At 47.6% G+C, this 23,634-nt stretch overlaps 1 protein-coding gene across 3 annotated transcripts in view; it reads right to left on the reverse strand.

The window, feature by feature from the left end:
* Window positions 1-406: 406 nt before the first annotated feature.
* The window catches only part of GNG4 (G protein subunit gamma 4), a 44,101-nt gene continuing 20,873 nt past the window's right edge, over window positions 407-23,634 (reverse strand). Inside the window, exons 2-4 of one of the 3 annotated variants that reach the window (XM_045537248.1) lie at window positions 19,352-19,464; window positions 13,879-13,978; window positions 407-4,128 (exon numbers count right to left, since the gene is read on the reverse strand). In XM_045537248.1, coding sequence (XP_045393204.1) covers window positions 4,000-4,128; window positions 13,879-13,977 — 228 coding nt within the window. In that variant the 5' untranslated portion in view covers window position 13,978; window positions 19,352-19,464 and the 3' untranslated portion in view covers window positions 407-3,999. Of the gene's footprint in view, window positions 4,129-13,878; window positions 13,988-19,351; window positions 19,466-23,634 lie in introns of those variants that run through there. The other 2 variants (XM_045537246.1, XM_045537247.1) reach the window with 2 other exon arrangements.

The raw sequence follows: 23,634 nt of genomic DNA on the forward strand, positions 1-23,634 counted from the left end.
AGAAGGAACCCTGCACCTAGGGCCGGGTGGTGTCGGATCATGGGGTTTGTGGCAGGGCCGTCCCCTCCACTCGATCCTGCTGGTCACAAGGCAGGAGAGGATGTCATCTCTGTCATCAAGCGGGAAGTCCCACTAGTATTCCTCCCTGTGTTTCCAAAACACGGAAATTCCACAGTGTGGCGTTTGCATTTGCTATTCACAGGGCGCTAATGCCCATTCTCCATCCAGACGGCTGCGGGTTGCAAATCTCTCGTATTTCAAAACATCTTCAAGCACACTCTTCAAACACCCTGCTACAGATGGTCGTTATCATTAATATGATGTTAACAATGATATCTAAAGAGGAGTAAAAAGTTGAGCAAAGTGTCAAAAAAAGAAACACAAAATAACAGTAGGATTCCTGATGGTTAGCCACAAAAACCAACGTTTTATTGAAGTATAACATAACACACGGAAAAGTGCCCACGTCGAAAGCGCACAGCTCCAAGAATTTTCACAAACTGAACACACCCAGGTACCTGGCAGCCAGATCAAGAGATAGAACATTCTAGAAGGTTCCCTGTACGCACCCTTCTGGTAACTAGCCCCTTAAGAGTAACTACTCTTCCTGCCTGCAACAGCACAGATTAGTTTTGCTGGGTTTTATACTTCATATACATGGAATCACAGGGTGTGCTCTTGCCGTACTCACTAGACACTAGGTTTGTGAGGTGCACACCATGCTGTGGGGTGTGGCAGTGTGGCTGCAGATCGTCCATCCTCACTGCTATGTGGGATTCCACCACAGGACTATGCCATGATTTGTTTACCCAGGCAACGCGGGCACGTGGGCGCTTTCCAGTCTCAGGTTATTACGAATGGTGCTTCTAGGAACATTCTAGGGCAGTTGTTTTGGTGACTATATGTACACATGTCTGTTGGGTATACACCTAGGAGTGGAATTGTTAGGTCCCACGGTATTTACATCCAACGCAGGCCATTTCAGGGAAGAATAAGGAATTTACTGGACGGAGCTTGGCAGCTCAAAGAATTGATAGAAAACTAGAAGGGATACGCAGGAAGATGGGTGGAGGCGGAGATAGCTCTGTGGGGCCAAGGAGGGGAGCAGGAATGGTCTCCCCAGACCCTGCCAGCCCTGGACGTTGTTACCAGCGGACACACCGTCCCTGCAGCCTGCTGGCCCTACCTAGATACCTCCCCTGCCAGATGACTGCCACCCCAGGGCCACTGCAGCTTCCAAGAAATGAGTCTCAGCCCCCTGTCACTTCTGTGTCACTTGCTCCCGGCTCACAGCCCCAAGCAGGGGAGTCCAGTTGGTCCACCCCAGGTCACTACCACTGCCTGGCTGGTACAGGGCCGGAAGGGGGTATCCCTGAGAGGCAGGGACTATCCCCCTTCCTCGGCTTCCACAGAGGGGGGTAGGAACTGCATCCCACTGAGTTTGTACCTAAGGGGTGACATCCCCCCTAACAGGAAGAGATGGCAGATGCTGGACAGCCACGCTGAGAACACAACACAACAACTGTCCCCTGCAGCTACGCTCCATCGCGCAAGCTGGCTTTATGTCACTCATCTTCCACTGATTGTTAGAAGGGGAGGGGCTCATTCACACGTGCATCTCGCGCTGAAGCTGTGTGCGTGAACTGGCACTCAGGAATCCCTTAAGGAGGGGTGACCCACAAAAAATGCCATAGGTTTGGGAGGAAGAGGTGTAGTAAAAGCACAGAAAAGCATCTCACAGGGGAGAGTGACGAAGAAAAGGAAAAAGAGACAACAAAGGGAAGCTGTACAGGAAGGGACAGGAACAGTAAAGACAAAGAGAGAACAAAGGGAAGCTGAACATGCAGGGACAGGAACAGTAAAGACAAAGAGACAAGATTTGGTGAGACACTCAAAGCCCTTTTTTCTTGACCCAATTTTGGCACTCTGGGCTGTCCCACCTCCTTGGCTTCTCGGATGTGCTTTTAGGGATTGTGCTTTGTTTCATCAGCTTAGTGACGGTGACATGGACCACAGGAGAAAGAGATCCTCGTCCTCAACCAAACAACAGAAGGATCTGTAGGGTCAGCATCACATCCAGCGGACAGTTCTGCTATAGTTTGAGCAACAGCTTCCTAACGACACCGGCATTATCCGTGAGCTCTAACGAAACTGAGGATGGGTTTCCACAAAAGCAGCAAGGAATGAAGATGCGCCAAAGCCATTTATGAGAGTGGCAAGTCATTCACTGATCTGAAATTATATTTGCCTCTTTGCAGCCAATTTCATACTCTTCATCCAACTGAACCACACGATCTTTGCACTCATGCATTCTTCCCTGTATTAGAGGGTGGCGGTCAGTACATTTATTTGTTTCAAATGATAATCAGAGCTTTCATCTAGGTAGCATCTCCCTTTTTCCTCCCAGAGAGGCAGGAGGAGTAATTGCCATTGTCCCCGATTTGTAGGTTAGAACATTCCAGGCACACAATGGCCTGCCGTGTGTCACACAGTGAGGCTCTGTCAGGACCAGGGAGGGAGGCAGTTCCCAAACACATGGCATAGAACAAACTTAGACAAAGAGCTCTCTGCCCCCACAGTTTATTCTCTTCTTCCATCGGGGGGTGGTGGTGGTGGTGGTGGTGGTGGTGGTGGTGGTGGTAGTGTGAGTTTGGTTTAGGCGTGGCCTGCAGGGTGGCCTCGGACAATCTGACAGCTGATTCATGGATGTCCTGCCTCCCCCCAGGGGGATCCACATATCATCTTCCATAACCTGCCAGAAGACAGGCTCGACGGCCTTCTCCTGGCCAAGGTGGGAAGAGAAGTGTGCCGCGAGTGGACCTCGGGTCGGTACAACAGAGATGTTCGCATCACAGTGCACAGTTAGGGTTGTTTGCGGCTGTCCCTACCTGCAAACAGGTAGCGTAGCTCGGGGGTTCGGGGTGGGCTCTAGGGCCAGACTGCCTGCACCCAAGTCCCAGCTTCCCTGCTTGCTATCTGTAACCTCGGTCAAACTACATAATCTCTCTGTGCCTCAGTTTCCCCTTGCTCGAAAGCAGACATGCACTGATGCTGTTGATTGTTGGAGGATTAAACACCTTAATACACATCAGTGCTCAGAGCGCTGGCGGCACACAGTGAGTTGCTGTCACTATGACTCCCTCCTGCAGGGAAGGGGCTGCCCTGGCCAAACCCCAGGGGGACCAGTGCTGTGTCCGGAACAGGCCCTTGTGAATGCAGCCCACGTTGGGACCACTGAGTAAGAGCCAGGAGAGGAGGGAGCAGGAAGAAGTGGCACTTGGAAAGGAGAGATGGCACCCACAGGTCTGGCTGCAACACACACATATATCAGTGCACGTTTACGGCCAAGTTTACGGCCAAGTTGACTACAACGTCCGCCCAACACCTACGTTTGTGGAAGGGCCACCGCCAAAGGGGTCAACAGGGACCACCGAGGCCTGGGTCACATGGCTCCGGGAAGACACGTGTTTTGAAAGCCATTCCAATCCTTTGGGTTGTTTCCTTTTTAATAAAAGGACGGGGGAAACGCAGGAAAGAGAAAACTTCCACAGCTGCCTCCTCCGGGAAGGAAGATGGAAACTTCACCTGCTTATTTCAGTTGGTCAACATGCTCTAATTTGATACCGAATTAAATGGGGGATAATTGGGGACAGTTTTCTTTGCAGTAAGTTATCCTCTGAAATGTATTAACGTGACACATTTAAGCTCGGGAATTGATGTTTAAAATTTTTAAACCCTTACATCCATACTTATTTTTACATGGCGTATTTGTTTAGTGGGCTATAAAAATGTCTATTTTCTCTGCCAATAATGAAAACAACACGAAGATGAAAAGAACAAAAATGAAATCGAATGCCACGAAGAAAACAAGTGAGAAAACGGGACAAGCCCCGGCCACCACAGGCTGGGCAGGGCTGGGTGTGGGTGGCTTAGAGCATGCACGGTCTCTACGGGGGACTTTTAGGGATGGAAAAGGAGACATTTTCACCGCAAATGGAGTTAGAGAATGGTACAAAAGAACTTCTTCTCTCGAAAGGGGTTTTCTGACGCAGGCACTGGAATGATGAGAGGGTCTTCCCGCACGTGGGCCTCACAGTACGCCAGGAGGTCCGCGGCCGCCTGGGAGACCTGCGGGGACACAGAGCACAGGCACCTGGTTACAGGCCACATCGCAGGGTGGGGCCAGCAGAGAGATGTCCATGAAGAGAGGGGACAACCCCAAGGACAGGCTCTATTGTGTGCACAGCCACAAGGCCATGCCTTGGCCGGAGAGATGGGGTTTGTGCAAACCCAAGGGACAGTTTGAAGCACGCCTCCAAGGCAGTGTGGCCACCCTAGGATGGCAGGTCGGCGTCTGGAGAGGACTGAGGTCCAGCAGGAAGGACCAGACGACCTCGTGGGACTCTCAATCGGGTGAGAAGAGGCTCCAGGCCAGTAGCCTCACAATGACTCTTCTAAATCATTTCTGGAAGGAAAAAGCAGAGGAAAAAGCAGAATGCAACCCCTGGCCAACCAATGTGGTTATATTTATTATTAATATTAGTTGTGTTCCTGCAATCCACTCTCACGGCAGAGAGAGAGAGAGAGAGAGAGAGGGAGAGAGAGGGAGAGAGAGAGACGTCATCCTCCTCAGTAGAACATATATTTAGCCGTGTTTTATATGCACACGTTTTCACTTGGGGTGGCCACTCTCCTGCAGAGAATTGCTCCTGACCAGAAAGTTCTTCCCCTTCCACTTCCTTCCAGGCTCATCTTAAGCCTGCTGGTGCACAGCAGTGGTGCATGGGACCGTCTGCAAGCTCAAGTCCAGAGGAAGAGCTGGGTGGGAGAGGTCGGGGTGCCGAGAAGCATTGGCTGAGAGGGAGATGAAGTTACCAGCTCATTTCACTCGTGGTCCGTGTCATGTGCTTGGCAAATGAACGGCCTGTGCACTAACTCGTCCCGCCAATTAGGCTGTTCCGCCTGCAAGCGCTTATTACAAGCTTACAGGCAGGGGTAAGTACACAGCAGTCAAACAAAATACTTTTAGTACATTCAATGTCTACATCTTCTCCAGAATGATAAAACACTCCACAAATGAATAAAAAAAAATGTTTCAAAGCCTCCAGCCATATAAGCACACACGTTCCCTTTTGGGTTTTAAAAATTGGCTCATCTTTCAACATTTGACAGAGGTAGTTCTTCTGATTTCCAGCCCAGACCCAACTGCTTTAGCGATGGCTAGAAATAATTCCAGCAGAGAGACAGAATGCGTTTTTTTCCTCAAATAAATCAACTCGAAGTTGAGCAATGAGTCCATCTAGATGCCGACAAAGCCTACACTCGTTGGGAATGTGGAATGGAGAAAGAGGGCTTCTAGTTCCACCTCCATCCCTAAGCTTGAGCTTCACTTCCCTCATCTGTAAACTTCAGGACAGTTAGATTTCTCCAAGATTCATTTCACTCTACATAGTCTATGACTCTACATTTAATAGCACCACAGTTGGTATTTTAGATCCTAAATAAATGTACGTTGAGTTGAGTTGCAGTGTTTGAAGAGTGCAATGGTCTACAGGACACCCATGGAGTTATTTCCCAGGGGGGTGGGGGCCTAGGGGAAGACCAAGCCTGCAGGGGACCCATGAAGCCACCACAAGGGACCAGAGAACAGGAGTAGAAAGCGGACTCCAAGGCCCAGACACACGGAGAACTGGAATCACACAGTGAGCACTGCAGCGTGTGGGTGTTGGCCTGGAGGACTGGGCCCTGCATACAGCATGCTCGCTGCCACCTTCTGAACGAAACCAACTGCTGTCCCCAACTGCCTTAGTCATGACCTTCTTCGTCTGCACTCCCGGCTTCTCACCATGTCCAGTGGTGCAGAGGCTGCTGGGTCTCCCTGTGGCCACCGTGTTAGGACAGCCTCTGAATGCATCTGGGAGTGCCCTTCGCTGCTGCCCAGGCCAGTGCCATGAAGGGCTGCAGTGTTGGAACTGCCACCTTCCTCCTCCAGAGCCACCATCCTCCTGGATCTGCGGGTCCCGGTCCCTGACTTCAGTGAGCTCTTCCAGGAGCTTCATCTCAGGATGTCTCACCTATCAGCTTTCTCCAGTTTTCTAGTTTTCACTTTCTCATCTATTTCTTTTTTTTGGAGGGGGGGACATGCTCCAATTTATTCTGAATTCTCTAAAAACCTTATTATCTCACTCAGGAAATATTTACTGAGTATCTACCTTTTAGCTAATTGAGAGGATGCAGGGGAAAGAACACGGCAAGATTTCTGGCCTCTAGAAGATCTCAGGAGGTGGCTGCATAAAACCATAACAAAAATAGTAGCTAACATTTATTGAGGGCTTATTATGTGCCAGGTACTGTACTAAATACATCAGATGTATGACTTCATTGAATTCTTCCAGTAAGTACTATTCTTATTTATTTATTTACAATTGACAAATAAAAATTGAATATATTTATGGTGTACAACATGCTGTTTCGATAAATGTCTACATTGTGGAATGGCTAAATCGAGCTAATTAACACATCCCTTACCTCACATATTTTTTTGTGGTGAAAACATGTAAAATCTACTCTCTTCGCAATTTTCAAGTATTCCTGATAAGTACTATTCTTAAGGCCACTTTACGGATGAGGAAACTGAGGCACAAAGGTTAAGAAGGTCACACATCCACTAAGAGAGGAAGCCAGAATTTGAAGCTAAGTAGTCCAGAATCTATACAGAATCTATACAGAATCTACACTCTATGGAATCTATACAGAATCTACACTCTACAGAGAATCTATACAGAATCTACACTCTATGGAATCTATACAGAATCTATACTCTATACATATATAGAATCTACACTCTACAGAATCTATACAGAATCTACACTCTATGGAATCTATACAGAATCTATACTCTATAGAGAATATATATAGAATCTACACTCTACAGAATCTATACAGAATGTACACTCTATAGAGAATCTATACAGAATCTACACTTCATAGAGAATCTATAGAGAATCTACACTCTGTAGAGAATCTATAGAGAATCTACACTCTATAGAGAATCTATACAGAATCTACACTCTATAGAGATTCTATATAGAATCTACACTCTGTAGAGAATCTATAGAGAATCTACACTCTGTAGAGAATCTATACAGAATCTACACTCTGTAGAGAATCTATACAGAATCTACACTCTACAGAACCTATACAGAATCTACACTCTACAGAGAATCTATACAGAATCTACACTCTATGGAATCTATACAGAATCTACACTCTACAGAGAATCTATACAGAATCTACACTCTATGGAATCTATACAGAATCTATACTCTATAGAGAATCTATACAGAATCTACACTCTATGGAATCTATACAGAATCTATACTCTATAGAGAATCTATACAGAATCTACACTCTACAGAATCTATACAGAATCTACACTCTATAGAGAATCTATACAGAATCTACACTCTACAGAATCTATACAGAATCTACACTCTACAGAGAATCTATACAGAATCTATACTCTATAGAGAATATATATAGAATCTACACTCTACAGAATCTATACAGAATCTACACTCTGTGGAGAATCTATAGAGAATCTATACTCTATAGAGAATCTATACAGAATCTACACTCTATAGAGAATCTATAAAGAATCTATACTCTATACAGAATCTGTACCCTATACGGAATCTACACAGAATATATCCCTATACAGAATCTATATAGAATCTACACCTCATACAGAGTCTACACAGAATCTACACCTAGCCACTATGCTACAGCAGCTGCCTTATTAACTGGTATGAGAACTGTGATTCTCAAATGGACTGGAATGTTCTCATCTGCCTGTTCAGCACAAGAGGAGAGATCCTTGTAGACCAACTACCTGGGAACTCACATGACCAGAAGACCAGTCTTCCACCTAAAGTTTCTTAGGTCATTTCATTTAATCCAGGGACAGTAAGTGTCCTCAGCGGGGACTCACTCCCTCTTCCCCAGCCCTGAGAAGTGCTGGGATGGATGCTGCCACTGTGGCCTCCAAGACTCTCCTGCCTCTCAGCTGTGGCCCGTTAATCCACTTCTACCTATGCATACAATCCAACCAGTCAGCAGCTGGCTTGCCGAATTATCGCGACAGCTGCCTTCCCCTTGATCAGTTGACTCGTGCAGGTGGTTATCAACATCCGTCGTCGGTGGATTGGACTCGTTTAATTCTCTGAAATACCCTCAAGGGGGCGTCTCCTGGGGCAGCTGCTCCGTCAACCGGTACATTAGGGACATGACATCAGAGGAGGGGGCTCGAAAAATGTTGGGGCTTTAAAGGATTGGTCCAGTGGACGAGAGATGGGGCTGGGCCCACGTTCCCTCTCCTGCACAGTTTCTTCTTCCCTTACAGCCTAGAGCCGCAGCACCCAGCAATTATGCTGCTAACGTCTGGCCGTGCCGGTTCTAAGCAGGTCTAATCTAGGACACTGTACTTGATGCCACAATTTTTCTTTTAAGAAAATTTCTTGAAATTTTGTTCTTAGATTGTCTCCTTTTGTTGTTTGAACAGCACAGTTGCGTTTGCTCGGTTCTAGCTGTACTCCTCCGGCTGCTGAGTCTGCGCACCTGCACCCCAGGCATGCAAACGTAAGGAAGCCAGGATTAGTGCCGAGTAATCGGTGTTCAGTTTAAGACCAAGTGTGTGGATCTGGGTTTGTTTCCGTGCAATATTAATTTCCTAGATCACTCAGGATTATAGAAATGTAGCACCGTAAAGGATGGGCCCTTGGGCGCGGCTGTGTCTAACAGAGCGTAAATCATCTCACAGCAAAACAGTCAAGGGAGTTTCCCTCCTTAATCAGCCTCCTCATTTCACATAGTGTCCAGAGTCCTGTATAACCTATATACAAAAGCATCTGAAGTTTATCATAATGCGATCTGTAATGATAAATATAGGTAATGACCGCTTTAACGAGTCCTCCCATGAAAGGTGACATCCTGACACATGGCTTAGTATCCAGGCATTAATGAACCTAAACCTGCTCTTTGGACTGAGTTTAGAGCAGGTATCTTAATCAGCCTTAGATTTATTCTTATGGTTGCAGGTTTCCTTCGACATGTATAAAATATGAGTTGCAGATGTTGCCAGATTCCACAAAACATCTGCTACCTTTGAAACATAAAATAGACAGTTTGCTTTCAAAGAGAAAATTTTATTCTAGTAGAAAATTGAAAACTCCCTTACTGTTTATGCCTTCTGATCAAGCCTGAAGTCGGCTTTCCCTCAAGTCTGCTGTGATAAAATGCCCACAGCATCTCTGCACCTGCCCTCCTTAGTATTGAACTGTTTGAGTTACAAGATAAGAGCTGTTGAAAGAATGGGTAGCCTGGGAACAACTGTGGAATTTTACCATTACATTTCACAGCAAAAGAGGTGATTAAAACAGCCCAAGTTAGCGCATGATCCTGTTAGTTGCACTATAATTACAAGCTTCAATGATGGGTGAAAATGTTGCAATTACTACAGTCACATTCCATGACAAGACAGACGACATAATTATTATTCTGGCTGTGACACCCACTGCATTTATCCTTTGCATCTAAAGTAGAGAGACCCACACTGATTTCTCAGCAATCCTTGTCTATTTAACAATACTCCTTGGAGTCAATTAAAAATATCTTTGTTGGTTTTGCCTGTTCTTCCCTCTACCCCAAGAAAACAAAATAGGATTATAGTTAAGAGCACAGCCAGGTTGCAGCCAGTACGGTGCGATGGTATCTTTTACAAGGTCAAATTTGGTGCATGCTCCAGTAGAAGTCAAATGATGGGTAACCCTAACAGGAACCTGTGTACACTATAGGCACATACCTCATCTCTAAATTCTCAGCAAACACTGCAGGGTGAAGCCTGGTGAATTTTTTTCTTCTCACATTGGGAAGTATTTGAGACCAACACATCAGCTCCTAAGGGCAATCTCTAGATACTTCCATATTACGGCTTTCAGTGGATCCCAGTAACTACTTTGTACTGTTCCAGATGAATATAGGAAATTCTCAATCGTGGGTATATGGCCTGTGTGGGGAGACGCTTTTGCTCATGGGGTGGGTCCTAGGCCACAGATAACACCAATTTAAGAGTGGAGGAGATTATACCCAAAGGTGGAATCCAGAGAGGGGAAGAGTGGGAGATCCGTGTGAATAAAAGTACAGCACAGCAGAGAGTCCCTCTGTGAATTCTGAAGTCAAATGCCCATACTAGTGAACCAGCCACTGTTTGCTACCGTCAGCACAAGGCTTTATTTTTTTTTTCAGATCAAAATTTGATTGCACTTTGGGAAGTAAATCCAAGATGCTTAAAAGAGTTTTAATGTCACCAAGTTAATCTACGTAAGGGTTGTTCTTACATGGCCCTTCAGCACAAGAACAGCAAAGCCCTTCCTTGGCTTGTTTAGAATATGATTGACCCAGACCCACCCTGGACCTTGACTTGACCAAACTCTTTCAACAGACATGTCCTATCTGTCTATCTGGCTCTCAGTTTTGCTGTTTCCCAGGTTTCCACAAATAAAGCCATAATTCAGTCATTTTGCAAGTTTACCATCCTGGACGAGATGCTTTCACTCCTGCAATGGGAATAACAACGCCGGCTAGTTTGTGGCTGAATGTCATAACGGATGGCATTCTATATTGCTAAGGTTTGAAAGTGACCCGTCGAAAGCACGTGTCCATCAACAGATGAATAAATACAGAAAATGTGGTGTGTGTGTGTATATATATATATATATATATATGCACAATACTATTCAGCCTTTTAAAAAGAAGGAAATTCTGTCATTTGAGAAAATATGGATGAACCTGGAGTACATTATATTAAGTGAAATAGGCCAGGCACAGAAAAATAAATAACATATGATCTCTCCTCTATGTGGAATGTACAAAAGTCACACTCATAGAAACAGAGAGTAAAATGGTGGTTACCAGAGGTGGGGCGGGGCCAGGGTGGGGAGATTGGGGAGATGTTGGTCAAAGGACACAAAATTTCAGTTAAATAGGAGAAATAAGTTCAAGAGATCTATTGTACATCATGGTGACTACAGATAATAATAATATATTACATATCTTAAAATTGCTAAGAGAGTAGATTTTAAGTATTCTCATCACAAAAATAATGATAAGTATCTGAGGTAATACATATGTTAAATAGTTTGATTTAGCCATTCCATAGTATATACATATATCAAAATATCATATTGTATACCATGAATATATACAATTTTTACTTGTCAATTAAAATAATTTTTTTTAACAACCTAAAAAATAACCAGCGTTGGCCAGGATGTGGAGACACTGGAATCCTCGTGCACTGCAGTCATGATGTAAACTGGTGGAAGCTTCTGTGGAAACCAGTGTGACAATTCCTCAAACAGTTTAACATAGAGTTGCCATATAATCCAGTAACCCCACTTCCAGGTATGTACCCAAAAGACTGAAAACAAGGACTCAAACACATACTTGTACACCCATGTTCACAGCAGCACTATGCACAATAGCCAAAAGGTAGAAACTACCCAAGTACCCATCGATAGATCAATGGATAAACAAAATGTGGTAGGTCCATACAATGGAATATTATTCAGCCATAAAAAGGAAGGAAATTCTGACACATGTCGCAACATGGATGGATCTTGAAGACAATCTGCTAAGTGAAATAAGCCAGTCACAAAAGGACGAATACTGTGTGATCCCACTTACATGAGGTACCTGGAGGAGTCACATTCATGGAGGCAGAAAGCAGAACGGTGGTCGCCCAGGGCTGGGGGAGGGAGGATGGGGACTTGGTGTTAAATGGGTGTGAGTTTCTGTTTGGGAAGATGGAAAAGTTTTGGAGATGGATGGTGGTGATGGTTGTACAATATCGCGAAGGTACTTAATACTGCTGAATTAAATCGTACGTTCTAAAAGGGTTAAGATAAGAAATTACGTGTTATATATATTTTACCACAATTAAAAAAAATGTTCAAGGTTGCCCAAGCAAGAAAAAAAGCACACATGTGACTGTGCAGCTGCGGCACAGACGCGGTTCCCCAGGGCCACCCCTCTCCTCAGGCTGCTGTGGGATTATCTCTGCAGTGACGAGACTCTGCCACCTCCGTTTCTGAACCAAATCTGACATGGCTGTCACCAGCCGACGCCCTGGAATTAGCACAGAATCTGAATTAGTCTCCAGGGGGCCTCTGAGGGATTTTGTGACCACACGTCTATAACACCCGTCACCACAGAAGCACGGCTGCCTGTTCCTTTGCGTACTGAGTGACCAACTTGTCCCTGTCTTGGCTTATGACGTCTCCTCCTTCTGTTAGAGACTGTGTGTGCCTAAGTGACTCCTGAAGTTCGGAACACTTCATCCCGGGGGACAGCGGCTCCCCACAATGGCTCCTGGGTGGTGTTTGTGGTGGGCGAGGATCTGTTTTTGCAGAATTTCTTGCCAAAGGAGAACCCCTGGGCAAAGAACTGTCCTGTAGCCAAAACCAGTGTCTGCTATCTTTCCAGTTCTCTGGCTGTGGAGAGCTTGTCAATTGGGTTCTAATTTCTCTCTTCCTTGTGTCTCCCATGTTTACTCTCCAAGTTCTGCTGATTTTCTGGTGCATTTGCCTCTCTGATCCCACCTTTGCTCTGTGCTCCACACGACACCCAATTTCTGTCCCTCTTGCCTCTCTTGAACACTCAGAGCTTCAGCTGCCTCCTCACCTGTGACAGCTCGATCTCTTGCTGCCAGGGTAGATCGCCTCCAACACTTGTCCCCTCGTGGCCTTGGCGTCATGCCCAATAGTTTCTACGATCTGCACCTGTGTGCACAGCACCCTCTTCCCAGAGCTGCACAAAACTGTCTTCCCAGCACAACCTGCAGCTCTTCCAAGCAAGGCCACCTGCCGGACACTGGCCACGATTCGCTCACACTGGCCCTTCCTGCTCCAGTATCAGCTCACAACTGCCAGAAGTGCTCTCTGAGCAAGATGGCGGAGACTGTCCCGTACATGGCCCTACCCCGGGACCGGGCCAGCGCACAGTGGCTGTGCACGGATGCTGCCTGCCACAGCCCGCATCCTCTCGGCAGTTGTTCTTCCTGTCTTTGCACCACTGAGCGCTGCCCTCATTCTTCAATATTTTTCTACACTATTGAGGCTCACCCCGTTTCAGAATTGTTTTCTGCGTGCTAACCTTGCTTCCTCCTCCAGCCTAGAGACCAAGGACTGATACCTAATTTGCAGTTGGTATCAGTATGTGCAAGAATATGCCCCACATGTATTTCAGAGCCACCTGTTTTGCCCGACTTCCTGCTTGCCTCTAAGTGGCACCTGGAGAATTGGTGGCTTCATCTTGCTTCAGCCGTCCCAGCATCAAGGGACCTGCACTTATCAGCGAAGTGAACACAGTGGGAGGTGGCTGGCACCTTTCTTCACTTTCCCCAAGGGAACATCTGACAAACACAGGCATGGCTCAGTGCTTCTCCCCCGACAGGAACCCTGTCAAAATATCCGATGTTGTCTAGCCTCGAAGTCACTGTATCAGGCAGAAAAACAGTGATTGATCTCATCGTTAAACTCTCTTTCTTGCTTATCGGCATGACAACGGAGCTAAAAAAGAGCCAAGATGAATTATGAGTCTATTTTTGGCAGCTCCTTACAGAATTCATGCACACTGTGTATTTTGCATCGTTCGAATCCTCGGGCACGCTCAGAACTCGGAAGCAAACATTCATTTGTAAATGTTACAGCTAAGGTTGGCTGGATGCTCTGTCAGGTGACGTATTAACTCTCACAAGGCTGCTTTGGAAACGGGAGGACAATTTTGAGCTGAGATCTGGGCAGAGAGTGGGGGCATGCTTACCTTTACCCTATCCATGCACGCTTCCATCTTCAGCTGCTCCACAGCTTTGCGGGCTTGGGAGATGCTCGTGGTGCTGTTATTGGACATGGCTTCTTTCATTCTGCTGCCCCTGGAAGCAACCAAAGTCAAAGTCAAAGTCAAAGCAACCAAAGGCAAAGTCAAAGTCAAAGCAACCAAAGGCAAAGTCAAAGCAACCAAAGTCAAAGTCAAAGCAAACAAAGTCAAAGTTAAAGCAGCCAAAGTCAAAGTCAAAGTCAAAGCAACCAAAGTCAAAGGGTTAGAAGTGCTGCTTTTCCAGGGGTGAGGCAGGTCCCCCCCCAAGCTTTCCCCATCTCCCACCTCCTACAGCTTCTCTGTGCAAGCTGGGGAGCATCTGGGAGTATTCGGTAGAAAACCCTCATGGGACAAGAGAAGGGCACACCTCACTAGAGTTGGGGGAGCAAGGGAGACATGTGCTTTTGTTTGCAAAGACTTTCTCAGTCCTGGGAAGAATGAGAACAGATGGTCCCGGAGTGAATTCTTCACCCCCACCACCTCCGCCATGAGGCACACCTGGACATTTGTAAGGTCATCAATCATTTTCACACACACTTGCTTGTTCGTTCCTCTAGCAGCCCATAAAGTTGACAGGACAGTATTAATTTTTGTTTTGTAAAGGAAGAAGGTGCAAAAATCAGAGCAATCAAGCCAACAGCCAAAGGGTCCACAGCCAACATTTATGGATCCAGAGCCCAAATTCAAAGCTCTAAGGCCTGGCTGAGTGTCCTTCCCGCTGTTTCCAAAAGCCCCTCCTAGCAATCTACGGCTCCAATGAATTCAATTGCTTTATTATTTATTTTAATTTGCTGTACTTCAGAAAAGTTTACAGACTTTAGGTTGGGAGTTTGTTTTTTCAACAATATAACACACACACACACACACACACACACACCCCCATCCCAAGCTTCAATTTGCTTTTCTAGAAAGAAACTCTCCCTGACCCAACACATAATGATGCCACATGATTAAGAAAAGACCACTGTAATGTCACCTATGTCACAGAAAGCATATGCTGTACAGCGCAGTTAGTTACCACATCTAACGAGAAACTGCTTTAATAATAAAGTCTCAGAGCTGGGGACTGTGAGCAGAAACACAAGTGACAGCGACTCCCAACAGTACAGAGTGAGGCGCGAGGAGGTCTTGGCCGGGATCTTTTTTTGGTTTGTTTCTGTTTGTACCTCATTTCAGTTTTAGTTTCTTCCCATCTCATGATTGTTGGAATTTATTTTATTAATTTTTTGAGTATGTTTTTATAAAAAGTGAGCAGTTACATGTGTATTTTCCTATTTCTCCTTCTTCCTTACACAAAAAGATAACATTATGTGTGTGTGCGGCATTTTTGAACTTTGCTTTTGCACTTAACAATATATCCTGGAAATTTGTTCACTAATGTGTAAAAACATTCACAAATATGTAAAAATGTTCAATAATATATAAAAAAGATCATACTCATTCTTTTTTACAGCTACATAGTATATTCACAGCTACAGCTCCATTGTGTGGCTACAGCATGATTTTTTCGATCAATAGATTTATAGGCATTTATGTATTTTCATATTCTTATGGGTGTTTCTTCAAGGTAAATTTCTTTTTTTAATTTTTTTCTATTTCAGCATATTACAGGGATACAAATGTTTAGGTTGCATATATTGCCTTTGCCCCACCCGAGTCAGAGCTTCAAGCAGGTCCATCCCCCAGATGGTGCATATACCTGTCCCCTCTCCCCACCTCCCATCTGCCCGACACCCGATGAATGTTATTACTATATGTGCACTTAAGTGTTGATCAGTTAATACCAATTTGATGGTGAGTACATGTGGTGCTTGTTTTTCCATTCTTGTGATACTTCACTTAGTAGAATGGGTTCCAGCTCTATCCAAGATAATATAAGAGGTGCTAGATCATGATTGTTTTTTGTGGCTAAGTAGTACTCCATGGTATACATATACCACATTTTATTAATCCACTTATGTAGTGATGGGCACTTGGGTTGTTTCCACATCTTTACAATTGTGAATTGTGCTGCTATAAACATTCGAGTACATGGGCCGGGTGCGGTGGCTCACGCCTGTAATCCTAGTACTCTGGGAGGTTGAGGTGGGAGAATTGCTTGAGCTCAGGAGTTTGAGACCATCCTGAGCAAGAGCGAGACCCCGTCTCTGCTAAAAATAGAAAGAAATTAGCCAAACAACTAAAAATAGAAAAAATTAGCTGGGCATGGTGTCTTGTGCCTGTAGTCCCAGCTACCTGGGAGGCTGAGGCAAGAGGATCGCTTGAGCCCAGGAGTTTGAGGTTGCTGTGAGCTGGGCTGACGCCACGGCACTCTAGCCCGGGCAACAGAGTGAGACTCTGTCTCAAAAAAAAAACCAAACAAACAAAAAAAAATTGAGTACAGATGTCTTTTTCATAGAATGTCTTTTGTTCCTTTGGGTAGATGCCCAGTAATGGGATTGCTGGATCAAATGGTAGTTCTACTTGTATCTCTTGGAGGTATCTTCATATTACTTTCCACAGAGGTTGTACTAGTTTGTAGTCCCGCCCCCCAGCATATAAGTGTCCCTTTTTCTCTTCATCCACACCAGCATCTATTGTTTTTGGACTTTTTAATAAAAGCCATTCTAACAGGGGTAAGGTGCTATCTATCCCATTGTGGTTTTGATTTGCATTTCCCTGATGATTAGAGATGTTGAGCATTTTTTCATATGTTTATTGGTCATTTGTCTATCTTCTTTTGAGAAGCTTCTGTTCATGTCATTTGCCCACTTTTTAATGGGGTTTTTTTGGGTGTTTATTTTTGCTGATTTGCTTAAGTTCTTTGTAGATTCTTGTTAATCACCCTTTAACAGTTTGTGACTGTTTTCTCCCATCCTGTAGGTTATCTATTTGCTCTATTGATTGTTTCCTTAGCTGTGCAAAAGCTTTTTAGTTTAATCTAGTCCCATTTATTTATTTTTGTTGTTGCTGTGGTTGCCATTGGGGTCTTCTTCATAAATTGCTGGGATTTTATTGAGAATTTTTACATCTATATTCATAAGGGATATTTGTCTGTAGTTTTCTTTTTTTTGTTGAGTCCTTTCCTGGCTTTGGCACCAGGGCGATGTGGCTTGGTAAAACATTTTGGGGAAGATTCCGTCCTTCTCGATGTTATGGAATAATTTCTGCAGGATAGGCACCAGCTCTTTGTAGGTCTGGTAAAATTCGGGTGTGCAACCATCTGGTCCGGGCCTTTATTTTTTAGGAATGTTTTTTATTTATCTTTGGGGTGGGCCCAACCTCCCTCTGGGGGCTCCCATAGCCGGGAGCCGAGTATCTTCCCCTCAAGGACCCTCATCCCTCCCGCATCCCCCCTCAGTCCCTCCACGTGTGTCTGCCCTCCAGCCCACCCAGCCACAGCCACCCCCAGTCAAGACCCCCTAGGCCCAGCCCACAGCCTGGAGCTGTGCTCTTGGGCCCGGTCTCACCCTGCGACCTCCTCTATTGATGTTCCCTTCTCTCCTGGCTCCATGCAGTTCCACATTCAGCCTGAACAACACAACCCAGCCCTGCCATCACTGTCTCCCAAGTTCTCTGCTTGTCTCTCACTTCCTTCTGTCCCTAAAACCCAACTTTATAAGGAGCCAACTCCTGCCCCTCTCCACCCACACCGAGGGGTGCTCAGCACTGTGGGAGAGCCCCCCCCCCAAAACTCTGGCTAGCAGACATTCACTTTCCAGCCTTAGCAGGATCCTCACAGCTACCTGGCAAGATGACCCCTTGTCCCAAATCATCTCTCCCTCCCTTTGTCCTCCTGTTCCAGTCTTCATCACCCCCTCGCCGCCTCTGTCCTTTCGTGCTTAGCAGAGGACCTCAGCCCCTCTGCCTGCAGAGAAAGGCCATTATGACAGAACTCTCCTGAATGTCCCCTGCCCCACCTACAGCTGCTCTGTGCCCACCTCCATCCCCACCTCCTCTTCACCAGAGCCTGCTGGTGACCCACCCACGGTGGCTCCAACACTCGCTGTCTCTGCCAGCAGAGCCCGCCTTCCTCTCCAGAGGCTGACGATGCCAGATGCTCACCTTCCTGCCTCCCTTGCAGTGGGGCCAGAGCATGTGACTTTGCCCTAATCAATGGGACACCAGGGGAAGTCCGCAGGGGACTTGTAGGGAAGGGTTTTCTCCCCTGTCGAGGCACGAGGGGAGAACCCCTGTTTTTGGTTGCCTTGACTGAGTTTTGTCCAGAGCTGCAAGAGCCATACTGACCCCTGGAGCATCAGCCACAGACAGGGTCAGGGGACTCCCAGGGACACTGCCACAGAGCCCTGTGCTGGATGGGTCCTGGAAGGCCTAGCTCTGATCCTTGCAATGGAGAGAACATATTCCTCACAGTTCAGGCCGCGTTTGTTGGGTCGTCTGTCACCCGCAGCTGAGAGCATCTTCTTCTCCAAGGCTAACACTTTACAGGTCCCCTTTCTGAAGGTCCTGCCCTGCCACTCACCCCTCTGTCCTGTAACGTCTGTGTCTCTGGATTCCCCCAACTCAGCACATAAAATATACTTATGTCTTTTTCATCTGACCACCTTAAAACAACACAGAAAACCCTCTCTCCCGCAGTCTGCATTCTTGCTCAAGAAGGCGGTGGGGAGGAGGGGTAACTAGAGAGTCCCACTAAATGGCCCTCGGTAGGCGAACGAAGAGATGCTAACACCCAGGACGGAAGGGCTCCCCTCGGTCCACGGGACAGAAGAGCCCGCTCTGCCACCTCTGCTCTGCTGCCCCCAGCCGTCCCCGATTCCACTTCCAGGGCAGTCACCCTTGTTGCCATCAGTGATCCTTGAGCTGTTCTGTGTGTGTGTGTGTGTGTGTGTGTGTGTGTGTGTGCGTGTGTGTTCTCTCTCTCCAGGGGGCCAAGCTGGTTTCTCACAGCACGCACACCTGGGATCCGCGCCGTGACCCCGCACACCTGGGCGTCTGTGTTTTACAGCCTCGCAAGGTGATTCTGGCATGCACCAAAGGTGGAGCGTCACGGCTGGCTGTCAGCCGTTTCCACTTTCTCGCCAGTGGCTACAGAGCACTGAGCCAAAAGGGACCAGCCAGCTTCGACTGCAGGGTCGGGGTGGGGGTGGTGCTCGCCGACCTCCCCTTGTCACAGCAAGTGGCAGAACAAGGATGCTTACCCAAAGAGCATCTCTTTTCCCACGGGCGGGCGCGCACAGCGTGGTCCCCCAGCCAAGCCCCAGCAGCCCACAGGGACGGGCTGGTGTTCTTCCCCTGCTGCCCAAGATGGGCACGTTCACTCACACGGGGAGAACGTGGGGTGCTGTGACAGCCTGGTCACACCCCGAGGGTCCTGAGAGCCGAGTCTCAGCCAGGCCCCCCCCACACCTACTCCCGGCAAAGACACCTGCTCTCCAGAGAGAACCTGCTCTTAGATGGGACAAGCCACTCCCCTTACCTGCCGAGGGGTGGCACAGTGACAAGCCTGGGCAGGGGACAGAGGCCGGCGGTGGCAGCAGCAGTCAGTCCTCAGATGACAGGTCGATTCCAAGCTCCCGCTTTGAGGCTCACCTGAAAGCACAACAAAAGACGTGTCCACAGGTGCAGGGAAAGGCCCCCTGCTGTTGTCATTGGTGTCCCCTACTGTCCCGCTCCCATGGCTGCCTCCCCTCAAGCTCAGCAGCTTTCCCTGCAAGCCTGGGAACTGTCACATCGGAGCTCGGGGAGACGAGGAGCTAAAGGCAGGAAGAGACCCCCGGACCTGACTCAGGCACGCTGGGAACACAACCTCGAGGTCACAGGCAGCCGAGCCCCGCCAGACAGCACCTGCCCCACCAGCCTGCACGACGCCTAGTCGCTCTGCCACGCGTGTGAGCCGTCCCAGCTCCGGCCCAACAGAAGCCGTTCACATGTGGTTTCTGATCATAAAAATACACATCCACTGTAGAAAAATGTGAAGATAGAGAAAATTATAACAAAGAAAATGAAGACCACTTGTAATGCCTTTTCCCAGAAAGAACGACGGGTAACATGTTGATGCATATTATTCTTACACAAATTAGAAACAACTGGATTTTGCTCAAAGAACATTTAGCACAGAAGAGACACTAAATCACACAGCTTATTATAAAAGGCCTCTTGCAGCCCCTTCTCCAAAGAGAGGCACGTGGCCTTGGCCACCTCCCTCCCTGGTCCGAGGGCCTCGAGAATGGCCAACTGGGATGATGGGCTTGTTCCCCAAGGGTTTTCTGAGAGTCCTGCCCTATCGCGTCCATCTCCAAGGGGTCCTAACGAACTTGGAGTGAAAACAGAAGCCGGGCAGGAATGAGGGCAGCTGACAGTCCTGTTTTCTTCCTTGGCTAACGTGGAACCCAAATTTGTTTTGGCTTGAACTGCAGGGGAGATCGTTTGAAGTTGAGTTGGGTATGTATTTCTCAGCCTGTGCTATGGTCTGAATGTTTGTACCTGCCTTCCCCAAATTCACATGTTGAAATCCTCACCCCCAAGGTGATGATATTAGGAGACGGGGCCTTTGGGAGGTGACCAGGTCATGAGGGTGGGGCCCTCGTGAATGGGATTAGTGCCCTCATAGAAGGGGTCTGAGAGAGACCCCTCCCCCTTCCTCCATGTGAGGACACAGCAAGAAGGCACCATGAACCAGGAAGCAGGCCTTCATCGGACACCAAATCTGCCGGCTCCTTGATCTTGGACTTCTCAGCCTCCAGAACTGTGAGGAATAAATGTCTGTTGTTTATAAGCCACCAGTCTATGGCATTTTGTCACAGCAGCCAGAATGGACTGAGACAGCCCGTTCTGCATTGTGACAAACACCACGTGCCTACTCTTTCAAATGGGATTGTTCCTGTTAGAGCAACTTGTATTTCCATGCTTTGTCCCCTAAAAAGTAGTTGGGCTTTTTTAGAGATGTGCTCTTGCTCTGTCACCCAGGCTGGAGTGCGGTGGCATGATCATAGCTCACTTTAACCTCAAACTTCTGAGCGCAGTGATCCTACCACCTCAGCTTCCCAAGTAGCTGGGACTACAGCCACATGGGCCACTAGGCCTGGCTAATTTTAAAATTTTTTACAAAGACAAGGTCTCGCTATATTGGTCACCAGGCTGGTCTCCAACATCTGGCCTCAAGGGATCTTCCTGCCTTGGCCTCCCAAAGTGTTGGGATTATAGGCGTGAGCCACCGCGCCCGGCCTGGCTTTCTTTTTTTAAAACACAATTTTTTTTTTTTTAAGAGACAGAGTCTTGCTCTCTTGCCCAGGCTGGAGTGCAGCGGCGTGATCATAGCTCACTGTAACCTGAAATTCCTGAGTTGTTGGGCTTTTATGTTGTTTTACCCTAATCTCCTTCACTGTTTTGTTTTCTCACCTCTCTGTTATTGGAAGAGTCTTTTCTCCTCACTTCGTGAGCCATGCTCTTGAAAATCATCCTGTTTGCAAGTTCCTGGTGTTGCAGGCAGCACGGAATCTCATTGCTGGTAGGTCTTAGCCAACTGTGGGGGGGCCCAGAGGGTCCTAGCTAGGCAAGGTGAGGGACAGGTGCAATAGGTCCCCCACGCCTCCTCCAAGTCCCTCTTGCCCCTAGCGTCTTCCAGAGGGAGGGAGACAGACAGACAGACAGACACATCTAGAGGAAGGCCTGCTGAAGGGGGGAGGGGCACAGCCTAAACCCTGCACCCCAGAAAGATCTAACTCCAGGAGTCTTCCCTGCCCACCCTTCGGGAAAGACTACAAACCCGGGGAGGTGGGAGTCGGGGAACGATCACACAGCTGCACAACTCCCCTCTCGCATCCTCCTTAGGGAGCCTTAGCTGCAGCCTGCTGGCACTGCGTGTCCCAGGCCCCCTCTGAATGCCATCTCCTGGCTGCCAACACAGCCAGACCAGCATGCACCCCTCTTCCCGCCTGTGTCGGCTCTAAAATCAGACGTGCCCCAGGGAATATTCGCTGTTGGAATAATCCTGCTGATGAATGTATTCTTTTTTTTGTTTGAGTGTACCCCTGCACTCTTTCCCGCTGCATGACCTGGGACATGGACGTGTCTGCAGCTCGACTTCAACAAGGGCAGGTAAGGACAGCACCTGGGCAGCATTCCTCCAGGTGCCAGTACCCCCTGGGAGCACGTCAGAAATGCAAACGCTTGGCCCACTGAGACCTGCCACATAGGAACTCTGGGAGTGGGACGGGGGTTAACAAGCCCTCCAGGTGACTCAGATGCTCGAGAGAGTCTGAGAGCCACAGTCCTGGGGGGAACAGGGAGAAACAAAATAGATGAAGAAGGAGCCCCGAAAACCCGCCTGCAGCGAGCTGCCCTGTTGGCCTGGCTACCCACCTCTGGGCTCCCATAGGAGAGAGAAGTACATTTGTCACTGAAGTTTTGTGACAGAGTCATCACAACAGCTTTGCATCTCAGTAACCAACACAGTATGTCAACAGAGGTTACTATATGGAAACACTGCTGCCCTGAAAATGCTTTTATTTATTTATTTTTTTTTTTGAGACAGTCTCACTCTGTTGCCCGGGCTAGAGTGCCATGGCATCACCTAGCTCACAGCAACCTCAAACTCCTGGGCTCAAGCAATCCTCCTGCCTCAGCCTCCCGAGTGGCTGGGACTACAGGCATGTGCCACCATGCCCGGCTAATTTTTCTGTATATATGTTTTAGCTGTCCATATAATTTCTATTTTTAGTAGAGACGGGGTCTCGCTCTTGCTCAGGCTGGTCTCGAACTCCTGAGCTCAAGCGATTCTCCTGCCTCGGCCTCCCAGAGTGCTAGGATTACAGGTGTGAGCCACCGCGCCCGGCCTGAAAATGCTTTTAAATCTGAGACAAAAGTACTCGTTTAGGAAATTCTGTGTGGGAAACCCAATACAATGAGGCACACGGTTATAGCAAGGACTCCACCTCGTGCAACTGTGGTCATTTCTAGGGTTTAACATGTCACCCTAATGCCAGTCCCCAAGGGAGCACTGCTTTGCACAGAAGTGGAGGAGGTTCTCCCAGCGTTCAGCACAAGCATTTGTTTAAGACTCCCCCCTTCCACCTTTGAGATAAATTGGCTTTGAACTGTCACAAGAATACCCTGTACTGAATGGATATCTCAGAGTGTCCCCCGGACAATGGAGGTCTCACTGGCTTTGACACAGGGATCTCAAAGGGACGGGAGATCCTAAGTCACCTGAGAAGTCACAACCACTGCAGCCGAAAAGGGCACAGCCTTTCTTTCTGGACACATGGACGTACAAAGTGGTATTTTAGCATCACGTGACCAATTGTGCTGTTTCTCAGTCATCTCAGGATAGGGCTGAATGTCCTGATCCCTGAAGGGAGCGACAGGGAACCAGGTGCCGCCACATCCAGGCACCAGGGGCTCTGTCTGCAGCAGGAACGTGGTCCCCCTCCACTGGGGCACGATTCTCCCCACTCCAGCTCAAACCACTTTGCAAATTAAATACCGTGACAGTCAAGCTCGGTGCACTTTACAATCTGGGTCTCAATGACTCAATTTACATCTTGATTGCCTGATGGCATTTGCCTGAGCTAATAACGTCTAATGTCACAGACACTAAACAAGCACAGGGACGAGGAGCTTCTGGCCTGGCATGGAGCGCAATGGACTTGGGAGACAACCAAGGGTTCTTAGCAAGGGCACTCTGGCTCTGAATGGTGCTGGGGCCTGCCGGCTGCCTGTCACCAGGCCACTGCCCCTCTTATCCAGCTCTTGTTAAGA

Source organism: Lemur catta, chromosome 25 (genome assembly GCF_020740605.2).
Source record: "Lemur catta isolate mLemCat1 chromosome 25, mLemCat1.pri, whole genome shotgun sequence".
Taxonomy (NCBI): domain Eukaryota; kingdom Metazoa; phylum Chordata; class Mammalia; order Primates; family Lemuridae; genus Lemur; species Lemur catta.